Source organism: Aplosporella prunicola, assembly GCF_010093885.1.
Source record: "Aplosporella prunicola CBS 121167 unplaced genomic scaffold K452scaffold_68, whole genome shotgun sequence".
Classification (NCBI taxonomy): Eukaryota; Fungi; Ascomycota; class Dothideomycetes; order Botryosphaeriales; family Aplosporellaceae; genus Aplosporella; species Aplosporella prunicola.
The window spans coordinates 1-12995 of NW_022983596.1; the positions used below are offsets into that span (position 1 = coordinate 1).

Below are 12995 nucleotides of genomic sequence, written 5' to 3' on the forward strand. Positions count from 1 at the left end.
AATGGACAATTTCAGCCGCTCAACTCAAAAGGGTACTTGAATTCGCTCAACAAACAAAAAGGTTCCAAAATAGAGACGACCTCATCCAGTAAAACCCGTCTTATTCCTAGTCTTCTACCTTTCCTTTATTTTATCTCCGTTCCCCTTCTCCTTATACTCTCTCAGATTGAAACACCAATATAAATTCCTAGCGTATTTCCTTTAAATAGTCTATAGCCTGCATATCGCTCAGGGCGATGGGTCAGGGTAAATGAATACAACTCAACTCAACTCAACTCAACTCAACTCAATCAATCAATCAAGGTAAACCCCTCGAACCTATTCACCCGCTAGGCAATTCCAACGCCTAGGCTGAAGAGGCCTCGTTACATTATACGACATATTTAACCCGGGTGTATTAACTAATCAGGAGGTATTTGTTCCATATCGAGAAATATACACGCCCTTATCGATAGAATTATACATCCTCGCTGCTATTTACTATCATAGTATAGCCTTGATAATGCTATAATCGTCTGTTGAAGTGTACGCAGTTTATATTGCTTTTTCTGTGGCTTAGTCATTTAGCACAGGGTATAAGAGGACTCCGCCTACCGGGCCCCTAACAAGATCATGCCACTCATTGCTATCAATTGAAACCCCATTTCATTGCAACATCGTCTTTCGAAGTTTTCCGTACATTATTTAAGCTTATGATTCGGTATTGTCTTGGGTTGATGTTCAAGCGGTTTTAAAATGTGGGGAAGTAAAAATGAGAAATAATGATTCGGGGGTGACAAGGCTTTGCCGCCTGTTAGCAAATGCCGGCGAATAAGCTCATCGTCGGATAGACGACTTCACTGCGAGAATCAGCCTAAGAAGACGGGGCCCAGGATATCGGGCGCGATTTCCCTCCGAAGAGGTAAGCGGGTGTAGGTACCGGAGTACATGGCGGGACAGATAGGGCAACCCTTAATGATTTGGCTGATTGACTAGCTAAGGGCGTCGGCGAGTCCGACGTGAAACAAGGCGCATCACCCAAATCGTCGTGAAGCGAGGCGAGTGCGTCATTTCTGCATAAAGGCGGCTGGTTCACTCCCGGAAGGTCTTTCGGCGGTGCCGGTTGATCCGAGGCCGTCCCTACTCAGCGGTTTGCGCCTCGCTTGCTCCCATTTCTCTCCTTTCATGCCCTTCTCGCTAGCTGCGCCCTAGTATCCTCTCCTAAGCTTTTACAGTTCCTCTACCTCTATATTTTCAGCATTTACTAGTGTCTTAGTTTACTTTTGCTTTTCTACGTCTATTCCGAGCTATTAGTGTATTCATTGATAAATCTATTGTCTGAGTGGGCGGGGTCCTGATTCGTTTCGAAGTCGTTAATTACAGGCGTTACGTTCAGCTTAAGCTAGAGACCTTTCCGTCGCTTCCGCTAGTCTTTCGCCTCTAGCCGCTTCTACTCCTATCGCCGTAAAGCTTCTACCCGGTTGTGCTTCTCGGCTGCGCACATGCTACTTGGCCGCCGTATCCTCTCTGAAAAACCACTTCGTACTCTATCTTGCCGGACATTACTTCCCTTTCGCCTTAACATTCTCTTCCTAACTGCACAATATTCTCTGTTTTCGCTCTAAACGCAGAAGCCCCGCAACTTATAGCCCTAGATAGTTGAAACACCTTTCAGTGACTTTTAGGGCTACCTACATTAAGCTAGGCCTAGTTTAGTGTGTATCTCGTCAACTTATTACCAAGTGGCTTATACTGCCAAGGCTAGGCAGTCATCCGCTGGCTTTACTGGCAGGCCCTCAACCGCAAAAACTAACCACGACCATTGTGTACTTATACGTGTCAGCACACACCACCCTACCTGTTACCCAGCTTGCGAGGGGGATTAGACGGCACTAGGCCTTCTTCGAATGAGGCTGCAGCATATAAAGGTGCGTAGCTTAGACACGGGCAAAATTGTCACTCAGTATTGAATGCAAGGATACCTGTTGAGGCACCTAGCTGGGTTTCTCCCATGTACACAACACAGACAGTGCTACCGCCTATCTTTGATTGTGTCGCCCATTGCTGCCTAGCCAATGGCAAGGTAAGGTTGTGGTACGGGGTTACATACGGCGTAGAAATCTAAAGAAAAAAATGAATCGACGGGTATAAATATTCAGCCTGCTGTGTGCAAGTTCTAATATCGCTTTCAACGAGTTTCTCTTTTAATCGTTTAACCGCTACTAGCGCAAACGCTTCACCTCAACTAAAAATACAAAGCACGTTCAGATTATTCAGATGCTGCTCGACAAGGACGCCGACGTCAACGCGCAGGGCGGCAAGTACGGCAATGCTCTCCAGATTGCTTCTTCTGAGGGCTACGAGAAGATCGTTGAGATGCTGCTCGACAAGGGCGCCGACGTCAACGCGCAGGGCGGCGAGTACGGCAATGCTCTCCAGACTGCTTCTTCTATTGGCCACGAGAAGATCGTTCAGATGCTGCTCGACAAGGACGCCGACGTCAACGCGCAGGGCGGCGAGTACGGCAATGCTCTCCAGGCTGCTTCTTCCGAGGGCCACGAGAAGATTATTCAGATTCTACTCGACAAGGGCGCCGACGTCAACGCGCAGAGCGGGCGGTACGGCAATGCTCTCCAGGCTGCTTTTTCCCAGGGCCACGAGACGATCGTTGAGATACTATTAGACAAGGGTGCCGACGTCAACGCGCAGGGCGGCTACTACGGCAATGCTCTCCAGGCTGCTTCTTTCGCGGGCCACGAGAAGATCGTTGAGATACTACTCGACAAGGGTGCCGACGTCAACGCGCAGGGTGGCAAGTACGGTAATGCTCTCTACGCTGCCTCTTCTCAGGGACACGAGAAGATCGTTCAGATGCTGCTCGACAAGGACGCCGACGTCAACGCCCAGGGTGGCCAGTACGGTAATACTCTCTAGGCTGCTCCTTCTAAGGGCCACGAGAAGATTATTCAGATACTACTCGACATGGGTACCAACGTTAACGCGCAGGGCGGCGAGTACGGCAAGACTCTTCTGGCTACTTCTTATAGCGGCTATCTAGAAATCGTTAAGCTCCTTCTTTAATTTAGCCCCTATTAGCAACCAAATTTAATGGTTCCGGTCGTCGTTTTTTGGGTCTGAGAGATCTACTTATTATTTAAGTCGTTAAGCTTGTGCTTAGCTAGGTTGTTGATGACGAGGGACTTAGCTATTAGAAAACGCAGCTTCGAGGGCATCGTCACAGTAATCGCAATGAAAAAATCGGCCTGTTCTTGCTTAAAATTGGCGCCCTATATAAAGATTGAGGTGGTCCTTACGGCAACTATCAACGTTGTAGTCTTAAAAAGTAACTCTAAATGTTTCTGGCTAATAGCCTCGAAGAACCTTGTTTAGCGGATCGTATAGATAGAACTGCTCTCCATTTCGCCGCGCTTACTGGTTAATAAGAGATTTTAACTGGCGGCCTAGCCAGCACTTTAATAATACAGCTAAAATAAAGGTAGATACACGCCCCTCGGTTATGCTACTTCTAGTTCACCGGCTGAGATTCCAGAGAAAGATTTACGACTCTCTCCCAGATACTAATCCAGCCGATGCTTGGTCACCTCTTTAGTGCGCTTGTAGAAGTAGGAACTCAAAGTCGGTCAAGCTTACAGGTCATGGGATAAAGCCCAGCATTGTCGCCATTTTCAACCTATAGGAGTATGGGCACCATATGAAATAGCGGTCTTCCACCAAAACCCTGATATCTTCTCCCCTGGTTATGATTCTCATGAGTGTCTTATGATATATCAAGGGCTCTAAAGCGGCCGAATCTTTATCAGAAAGAATGGACTCAGCTCATGTCGAACACTATAAAAGGGCCAGCCCTCATTGCGATTTTTCGTAAGGACTTATATAGTGGAGTACGTGATTGACTACTGAGACGGTTCGTCTAACAGCTCAACTATGGACGTTCTTCTAAGGGCATCCGCCATGGCGACTTCTAGTATAATATATAGAAGAGGGTGGCGATACTGTGTTCAGCAGCAGTGTGGTACCCTTGGTAGGCCAGGAGATGCCAACTCGTGCAGGACGTGGCATACACACGCGCCGCTACGATGACTAAATAGGCAGCAAGGCAGCAGGGTAGTAGGGTAGCTGCGCAGCGGGAAATACACAGGAGCGAGTAGGCGGAGGCGGGCGCGCGCGCGCGTAGAAGCGACGTTTATAACATGTAACACTAGATTAGCTGTGGGCCTGCCACGCTGTAACTGCTAGATTAGAGATATAGAATTTTTTGTTGATTTTTGGTGTAAAATTGGGGGTGCTAGTTCTTATTCCATGCCCTTGCGTCTTCGCGCGGATTCGCGGGAACGAGCGGCGGGCCAAGGTTCCTCGCGCTGACGCAAAGGCAGCTTTCTGCTGGGCTCTTACCCAATTGGCAGGCGGTGGAGGGGGGTGGTCAAATTATCCGGGCCATATAAGTGGCCTCACACCACCATTTCATGAGCGAATGCGGGGCACGGGAATCTCTCCTAATGAGGTACTTGCTACCTTGAACTGGCGTTTACCATGTAGCTAGTATTAAGCCCCCATGCGGACCGTTCCGACGTGCCCGCTCAGGACAACACAGATATTGAGATACCTAGGCCCCGATACATGCACGTACACTCCCATTCTATAGCCGGTGATGAGCGTATATTTGTTTTTCTATGTTATACAGAGCTGTCGGCTACTGAAAACAGCAGGCGCTAGAAAACTCGACCTGTTACACGACGGTCAGGCCTTAGTCCGAACTTATGCCATAGTACACGCTAGCCATCAGCTACAGGAAGGGAGTGTAAAAGGTATGTCTTAAACTTAGACCAGTAATCATTTCAAATGTTAGTGCGCTTCGCATTTCCGATAAGGCACACTGTTCGACTAATAACTTAAATCTAAATCGGTTAGCCTAAACGGGAAAGTCCAGAAAGACCTACTTCCGTTATCCCCCGGCGGCACACCCAATCCCAAGGCCGTCGTTGGAAAGGTGGATGGTGAGCTGAACTACGGCGAGGTTCCCGGTGCTGTCACATATGAAAGTCACCAGGTTGACGCCGTCCCTGATGCCATTCACAAAGCTCTGGAATCGCCTTAGGCTAATCCGGCTGGATACCGTCCATTCCCAATCAAGATGATAAAGTGAGTGTGCGGAGGAGGGAAAGACAAACAGTTCATTCATTGCACGGGAATCTAAGATCGAATGATCATCAACCGAGTAACTGCTAGACTAGGTTGCACGGGTTTCTTTGTCGGTGGTGCGAGGCATGCGAGTTAATCCTTACAAGGACGTCTCCCGATGCGAGCAAGCTACGGCTCTGCTTTAGGCGCTACCCACGCACGGATGTTTCTCGACCAGGTAGCTCAAGAGTGCTTTGCTGCGGAGCTCTCTAGGTCTGGGCTCTGCCTAGATCCTTCCGAGTGCCGAGAGCGGGTGGAGCATTGAGGGGTTTCTGGCGCTCGAGTACGCTTCTACTTTATGCATGTTATATCGGAAATAAGCTGCAGGATACACAGCATAATTATTGACGGCTCCATCGAACTGGGTCTGGCCTGCAGGTTATGCATATCAATTGCCCGAGGTCGAGCCCTAATGCCAAAATGGCGCTTTTACACCAGGATGCTTGTATCCAGCGTTTTAATTGGCAAGAAAACGTTATGCTGTGACCACCTCAGCGGTGCAACCTCTATGCAAGCATACTTTAGACTGCAACCCTAGCTATGAGAGTGCGATTAGCGTAGTGATTCCGAGAAATTAGCTAGAGTTGACGTAAGTATTTAAAAAAAAAAAAAAAGAGAGATCAATATTTATAGACGTTAGGTTAATGGCATAGTACCCACCCAGATCTTACAGCCTACTTGGTTTACACCGCGATTGTTCACTATATGGCTTCGGACAGCTTGTCAGAAGTTCTCGGAGCTATCCAAGTTCAAGTTTTTGAAGCCGGCCAAAACCAGCCTTTCCTTAGGTTACCAAACAATCGTCTCAATAAAGAATTGGAAGTATGAAGTCCTGCTCCACAACATTTATCTTAACTTACCTGGTATTATAGAGAGGTAGCGCGTCTCTACGCTTACTGTTAGTTCCTAATATTACGAAGGAGGACATACTCTAAAATTACGTAGGATAGGAAAGCTCCCAACAAAGAAGGACAGGTCAAGTGCTCCGATTGGCTTAGGCCTTGAGGCGCTTCCTCCAAGCTTTCTTCGCATGAGCGGTAGAGACTCCAATGGCGGCTTTGGACAATTGACCACTTCAAGTGAAGGTGACGGAAGTACCAAAATACCTATTCATAGTAAGTTTCCTTCAGATCAGTTGTATACCGGTAACTAAGCCGTGCAGAGTCTTGGTCCTGCTTCAAAATAAAACAGGTTACTGGAAGCCCTGTGCCATGTCTACAAATGAAATCCGCAGTAGCTTCGCGAAGGGTTTTCCCGTCGCGGCTATATCCAACGATGACCTATACGTGGCTGCAGATCAATCTTTTCGTTTTGTGGGACTGGCAGCAAGGTGTCACTCTTGTCCTCTACCTTGGAGATTCGACACAGCTCAGCAACAAACTCAAGGGTTTTGCGACCAACAACCGCCATGCGGACCCGTATGCTTGGCATGAGCTTCTGGCAACTGAGGTTGAGGGGCTTTATAATGAGTCAGTATGGCAACTGCGGGACTTGACAAGGAGCATTGAGAAAAGAAGAGACAGGATCCAAGACCAGGTCAGTCACGGGGAATTTGGCACTTCAACCTACTTTTAACCATCAGCTTACCTCCAGCACAGATCACGGGCAATACAGACTTTTTTCACTTTCACGAAGTCGGTCGCCACATTATCCATTTGAATGAGGCGCTGGATGTTGCCGTACGAACTTTGGAGAAAACACAACGTTCTCAACGCCTTCTAAAGGAATATCTTCATCGGTCGTTGCAAACTCTAGAGGAGATCGAACCAATGTTTGAAGAAACCAAGCAAGGGTTAGAGAATCTCGATTCTGATTTCAAGGCTCTCCTCACGCGATCAAAGACTTTAGATGATCGCCTCAAGAATGAGATCAATTTGGTAACCACCCTAGGTCATTCATCATGGCTAAACAAAACATCTTACACCTAGTACAGGCATTCAACATTGTATCACAAGCAGACAACTCTGTTATGAAGACTATTGCATTAGTCACGTTAGTCTTCATCCCCGGGACATTCCTTTCGGTAAGTATTCAGTCTTCGTATCCTAGCTTACCGGCAACACTTGCGTCATAGACATTAGAGTCAATCCATATCCGTTTTAAAAGCAGAATTTCTACTAGAAGTTACTACAAGCCCGCATCAATCGGAATCATTGTACTGATCCAATCCTAGTCACTCTTCGGTATGAACTTCTTTTCTTATTCACCGCCTAGCGATAGCAGCAGCGGCTCGACTAGCATTAGTACGGCATCGAACTTTTGGATATACTGGGCTATCACCTTACCACTTACACTGTTCCTTCTGTGTGCTTGGTATTGGAGATCTGTACCGTACTTCTTTCCGTGCTTAAGGGAACGGCCCAAAGGATCCATCTTGTGCTAATCAGACAAAATCTCCTATGGATATTTGATTAGCATTAGTACCATCTTTCAATGAACTGGCGGCATTTTCATTACTGGTGACCGTTCATATATAATTAGATTTTAAATTATCACGGTCTGGTCTTAATTATGAAATATTTAAAGTGTTTCAACATCTTATAAGGGATATCATTATGTCGAACAGTGCGGGGAAGCTGGAAACTGCTATCCCTTGAATTGAGTGAAACTATGTGCTTAAATACATGTTTTCTCTTGGTAGAAAGGTGGTTATCATTCCACTAAAAGGAGAGAATGGTGTGACGTTGAAAAATCAAAGTGATGATAGGGTTGGTGATAATCGAGACAATATGATTATGTGAAGCTGGGCGCGAGGAATTGGACGCCGCTTGATTCTTAAAGAGTGTCTAGCAGCGAGCTTTATATATATGGAGTAGAGCAGTCAGGTGCTCGCTTGTAGAAAGTAGCAGGGGATAACAGGGTGTTGAAACAAAGAAAAAGCAACATAAATATAGAGAGTAATGCATGAAGAAACATGGCCTGATAGTCTAACAAGTATATTATTAGAGCGGTCCTGGCTGACACATTGCTTTGTAGTCAAAGAGACGATCCTTAGAATTAATCAATTTTTAACGAATCCACGAGATTATAAGGCACAATATTCATTCGAATGAAACACTTGGAGTCGCCTTAGATACTATTAACAGTATTCAGCAAGAATACGAGCTATTCAGAAAAAATTCTGCTAGCTCAATGGAATAGGAAGTGGAACTTTCGTTCCGCTATACGCGGCTGGAACTTTTACGACTTCGAAGTACTACTAAAGTTAGCTTCCTACGCTTTCGATTGTTAGGTAATTATATCCACAACGAAATTAACCTCGTTAGTTCTAGGATAGCTATTACCTTCAGCGTAAGGTCTAATAAGAATCGGTAGGCATACAACCTCGTTAACCAGAGATAGCTTCTTGATGAAGACAATGACTATAATGATATTAATATACCTTCCTGGGCCATATATTGCGGTACGCAAGCTGGTTTTATTAGAAATAACTTTCTATAAATTACTAAATAGGTTTAATAACCTATTTTTGGCATAAACTTCTTCGACTTCTTATCCTTAACCGAGTTCATTCTTTCAGATAAGTTCTAGCTTTACTGAGTGCTTGTAGCGATTATGATACTATTTACCATTGGCACGTAGATGCTATGGCAAAGCCAACGTGAGTATACGTAAAAAGCTTCTACTTATGTAGAAATGCTAAATAGCTAACTGTTCCTTGTCTCGAAAAGTTTTGTATAAAGTAGTATAAGTTAGCGCTCCGTGTCTAGAGTGAAAACAGATTGTACTGTAATTGGGAAGAGGGTATTTAGGCGGAAGGGAAATTATGTACGGTAGGGTAGAGTACAAAGTACTCTTCCTTGTTTTTACTTTTATTTATTTACTTACTAATTTTTCACTCTCCTCCACTCTTAATAATACTATTCTGTAATATAAACAAGTCTACTAAATCTTTTTACAGCCGCTGTTGTACTAGCGCTAGATGAGGTTGCAGTATCCGTGGTTACGCAGCGTATAAGCGAGGCTCTGATTGTTATCCCGACACTTAGGTGGTACGCAGACTAGCGGGGTGCGGACGAAGCCTAAAAGGTTAAGAAGCCCGAATCTGCCTCGCGCCCTAACCATTGAAAATGAAAGTGCGGGGACCCGTGGCATTACATAGCAAGGAAATCCCCGTAACTTGTAGCCCTAGATAGTTGAAACACCTTTCAGTGTCTTTCGGGGCTACCTACATTAAGCTAAACTTAGTTTGGTGTGTGTCTCGCCAACTTATTACCGAGTGGCTTATATTGCCAAGGCTAAGAAGTCGTCCGCTAGCTCCACTAGCCGGTCCCAGCCGTAAAGGCTAACAACGACTATTATGCGCTGATGCATGTCAGCACACATAAATTTACAGGCTAACCAGCTTGCGATAGGGACTAGTCGGCACTAGGTTTTCCCAAGATCAGGCGGCGTACTGTTAAGGCTAGGATTATAAACTATGGCAAAATCAGCGCTCAGTAATAGATAAGGCGAGAAGGTAGTTAGTAGGTAGCTTTTTCGGAAGTCACATACCTTCGTAGATATCATTAAGAGGCTAAGAGGTTATGACGTACATCCAATAATCACACTATAATAAATTAGGCAATGGCTGCATTAACATTTCTTCTTACTCACTGTGGCTACTCTCGCTTGCATGTGCCGCGACATATACGTAAAGCAAAATGGATCCTCATTCTCGTGTAAGCGACGCCGCATACGTAGACAGCAATTTGCCTTGTCTTGTCGATCTCAAGGCGGAGATTTGCCTTCATGTAAGTACGTTACACTGGCTGGACATGTCCCGGTCTATAATAAGTAAACAGGGAGCCCTTTCTATATATTATCACGCAACCCCCTTGATTCTCAACGATTCCATCCGCTGTGCGCCACCCTAATTGATACTTAAGGTCTTAGTTCTAATCGTTAACAGCCTCCTTGATCAACTTAGCACTGCCCCACTTTATACTCAGTGAGTAAAAATCTACGATGACCTATCATTACAATTACTTACTTGACTACAAATTCCAGTCCAAGTAAATTGACATTTTTCAAATGTCAAACCCTAAGAATTATACCGTCGGCTGGATCTGTGCTATACAGACCGAGTACACCGCAGCACGGCAGTTCCTTGACGAAAATCATGAGCATCCGGAACATGTATCCCCCAATGACAACAATGAATACACCCTAGGCCGTATAGGCAGCCATAACGTCGTGGTTGCTGTTCTTCCAGATGGCGAGTACGGCACGAGCTCGGCAGCAAGTGTTGCGAGGGATATGCTTCACACGTTCCCGAACATCAGAATTGGTCTGATGGTTGGCATTGGTGGGGGTGCTCCAACTGCAAAAAGGGATATCCGCCTTGGCGACATCGTGGTTAGCTCCCCCAGCAACGGTAAAGGGGGTGTATATCAATACGACTACGGGAAGACTATTCGATCTCAGGAATTTCAACCGACCGGAATGCTTAACCAACCACCATCCCTACTGCGTGGCGCAGTGAACGGCCTCAAAGCTCACTATGAAGAAAACGGAAATGGGCTTTCAGAAGCTGTGGAAGCCGCACTCAAGAAGAAGCCAAGGCTTAGGAAGAAATACCAACGGCCTAACCTACAAGATGATCGACTCTACAAAACCGAGTTTGTCCACGCTTCAGGAAGCGAAGAGAGTTGCGCAGACGTATGCGGTAACGACGATTCCAGCCTGGTACGGCGACACGAGCGAACAGAAGATGAAGACAATACAGCTATACACTATGGCTTGATTGCCTCTGCCAACAGTTTGATGAAAGATGCGGTCACACGTGACAAGCTTGCGGGAAAACAAGGAGTGCTATGTTTCGAGATGGAAGCTGCTGGTCTAATGAACCACTTCCCATGTCTGGTCATCCGTGGTATCTGCGATTACTCCGATTCACACAAGAACAAGGTGTGGCAGGGCTATGCGGCTATGACAGCGGCGGCGTATGCCAAAGATATCCTTCGGCGAATTCGACCAAACCGGATTGAAGCTGAGCAAAAGATTAGTGAAATCCTCAGTAACTGTTTGTCTACTCCACCACCTTATTTATAGAGTACGAACCTTTTTTTAATAGACTCGTAGTTGGACAAACCCTTGAAAAAGTGCAAGCCACCGCCAAATCAACAGATACCGCTGTCAAAGATATGGGTCTAGAACGCAGAAGAGACCAACTCTACGACTGGCTATGTCCTCCCGATCCTTCCACAAACTACAACAAAGCATTGGAACAACGCTACGAAGGCTCAGGCAAGTGGTTTGTTCAAGGCGAAGCATACAGAGAATGGAAGACACAACCAAATTCCTTTCTTTGGCTCTATGGTATCCCAGGGTGTGGCAAGACAATTTTGAGCTCTACTATCATCGAAGACCTTTCAAAAGCTCTCACTGAGTCTCAGCCAATGTTGTACTTCTATTACTCCTTCACCGACACCAGGAAGCAGTCCACAGAGAATACAGTCCGGTCGCTTATCTGTCAACTGTACCAGAAGAGGAAGGACGTGCAAAGGGTCGTTGACCTACTTTTTTCTTCTCATGAGAACGGACGCAAGCAGCCAGGCTTAGAGTCACTCTATTCAACCTTCCAGAACATGATTCAGCAAGCCAATGAAGTTTGGATCATTCTCGACGCACTCGACGAATGCCAGACAAGAGAAGACACTCAGGCCGAAGGGTTACTTTCATGGTTGAGATCTCTTGTAGCATCAAAGGTAGCAAACGTCCACCTTCTGGTTACAAGCCGTCCAGAGCAAGATATCGAATCGGCTCTAGAGACATGGACTCAACCTGAAAACCGTGTTCCCATACAGAGCGATCTGATTATGGACGATATACGTGCATATATCCACGCACGGGTGAGGACGTATGAGGGCTTAAGCAGGTGGCAATCATCTCCTGACGTCCAGAATGAGGTTGAGACTGCTCTCATAGAGAATGCGGACGGAATGTAGGTTCTTAAGCGCCTTGGCCATGACTTAGGCTTACTAAGATGATAAAGGTTTCGATGGGTTACATGTCAACTCGAGAGCCTTGAGAAATGTCTCGAATATCCTACTCTACAAAGAGCACTGGGATCTTTACCGAAGACATTGGACGAGACCTATGCTCGAATTCTATCTAGCATCCCCTCCGAGTATGAGCACCACACTCGCCGGATCTTGCAGTTCCTAACTTTCTCCGAACGGCCTCTACGGATTGAGGAAGCTGTTGATGCCATTGCAGTAAATATTGAAGGTGGCAAAGGTTTCGACCCGAAAAACCGAATGCCAAGACCAAGGGAGATCTCGCGATACTGCTCTACTTTAGTCGTGGTCGTGGCCAGGCAGAGCCCTGAGGATGGAGATGCTATAACTGAGCTGCAGCTCGCGCACTTCTCAGTAAAAGAATATTTGACCTCAAAGAGGTTAGACCAAAGTGTGGCCAAAGATCTCGAGGAGACTACCGCAAGAGCCTCTATCGCAAAGGTCTGCCTTACGTACTTGCTACAGCTTAACCAAAGTTTGCCAATACGAGAAATCCAAAGGTTGTTTGGACTAGCACAATTTTCAGCAAGATATTGGATGGAGCATGCTGCGGTTACCGAAAGATATTGCCTAGAGCTACAGAAGCTCGCATTCAACTTTTTCTCGTCCCAGGCTCCCTTCTCATATGGGTATCGGCTGTATAACCCGGACACACCATGGCGAAAGGAACCGGAAGACGACAAGTCTCACCTAGCAACCGCTCTATACTACGCATCCCTTAGTGGTCTAGTTTGCTCGGTAAAGAATTTACTAGACAAGGGTGCCGACGCCAACGCGCAGGGCGGGGAGTACGATAATGCTCTCCAGGCTGCTTCT

At 46.3% G+C, this 12995-nt stretch overlaps 3 protein-coding genes across 3 annotated transcripts; all 3 read left to right on the plus strand.

The window, feature by feature from the left end:
* Window positions 1-2454: 2454 nt before the first annotated feature.
* Window positions 2455-2913, plus strand: K452DRAFT_238371 (uncharacterized protein; the record flags this gene model as incomplete). Its single annotated transcript, XM_033537652.1, has 1 exon — window positions 2455-2913. The coding sequence occupies one exon, from the start codon at window positions 2455-2457 to the stop codon at window positions 2911-2913; it is 459 nt and encodes a 152-aa protein (XP_033391678.1).
* A 3546-nt stretch (window positions 2914-6459) lies between these two features.
* Window positions 6460-7492, plus strand: K452DRAFT_213897 (uncharacterized protein; the record flags this gene model as incomplete). Its single annotated transcript, XM_033536217.1, has 4 exons — window positions 6460-6714; window positions 6777-7055; window positions 7112-7201; window positions 7352-7492. Coding segments are annotated over 4 exons (765 nt in total), but the record flags the coding sequence as incomplete, so codon positions are not given.
* A 2543-nt stretch (window positions 7493-10035) lies between these two features.
* K452DRAFT_322729 (uncharacterized protein) lies at window positions 10036-12753 on the plus strand (the record flags this gene model as incomplete). Its single annotated transcript, XM_033544546.1, has 5 exons — window positions 10036-10108; window positions 10168-11182; window positions 11242-12103; window positions 12155-12620; window positions 12706-12753. Exons 2-5 carry the CDS (start codon window positions 10192-10194, stop codon window positions 12751-12753), a joined length of 2367 nt encoding a protein of 788 aa, XP_033391680.1. The 5' UTR covers window positions 10036-10108; window positions 10168-10191.
* Between the last annotated feature and the right edge of the window lie 242 nt (window positions 12754-12995).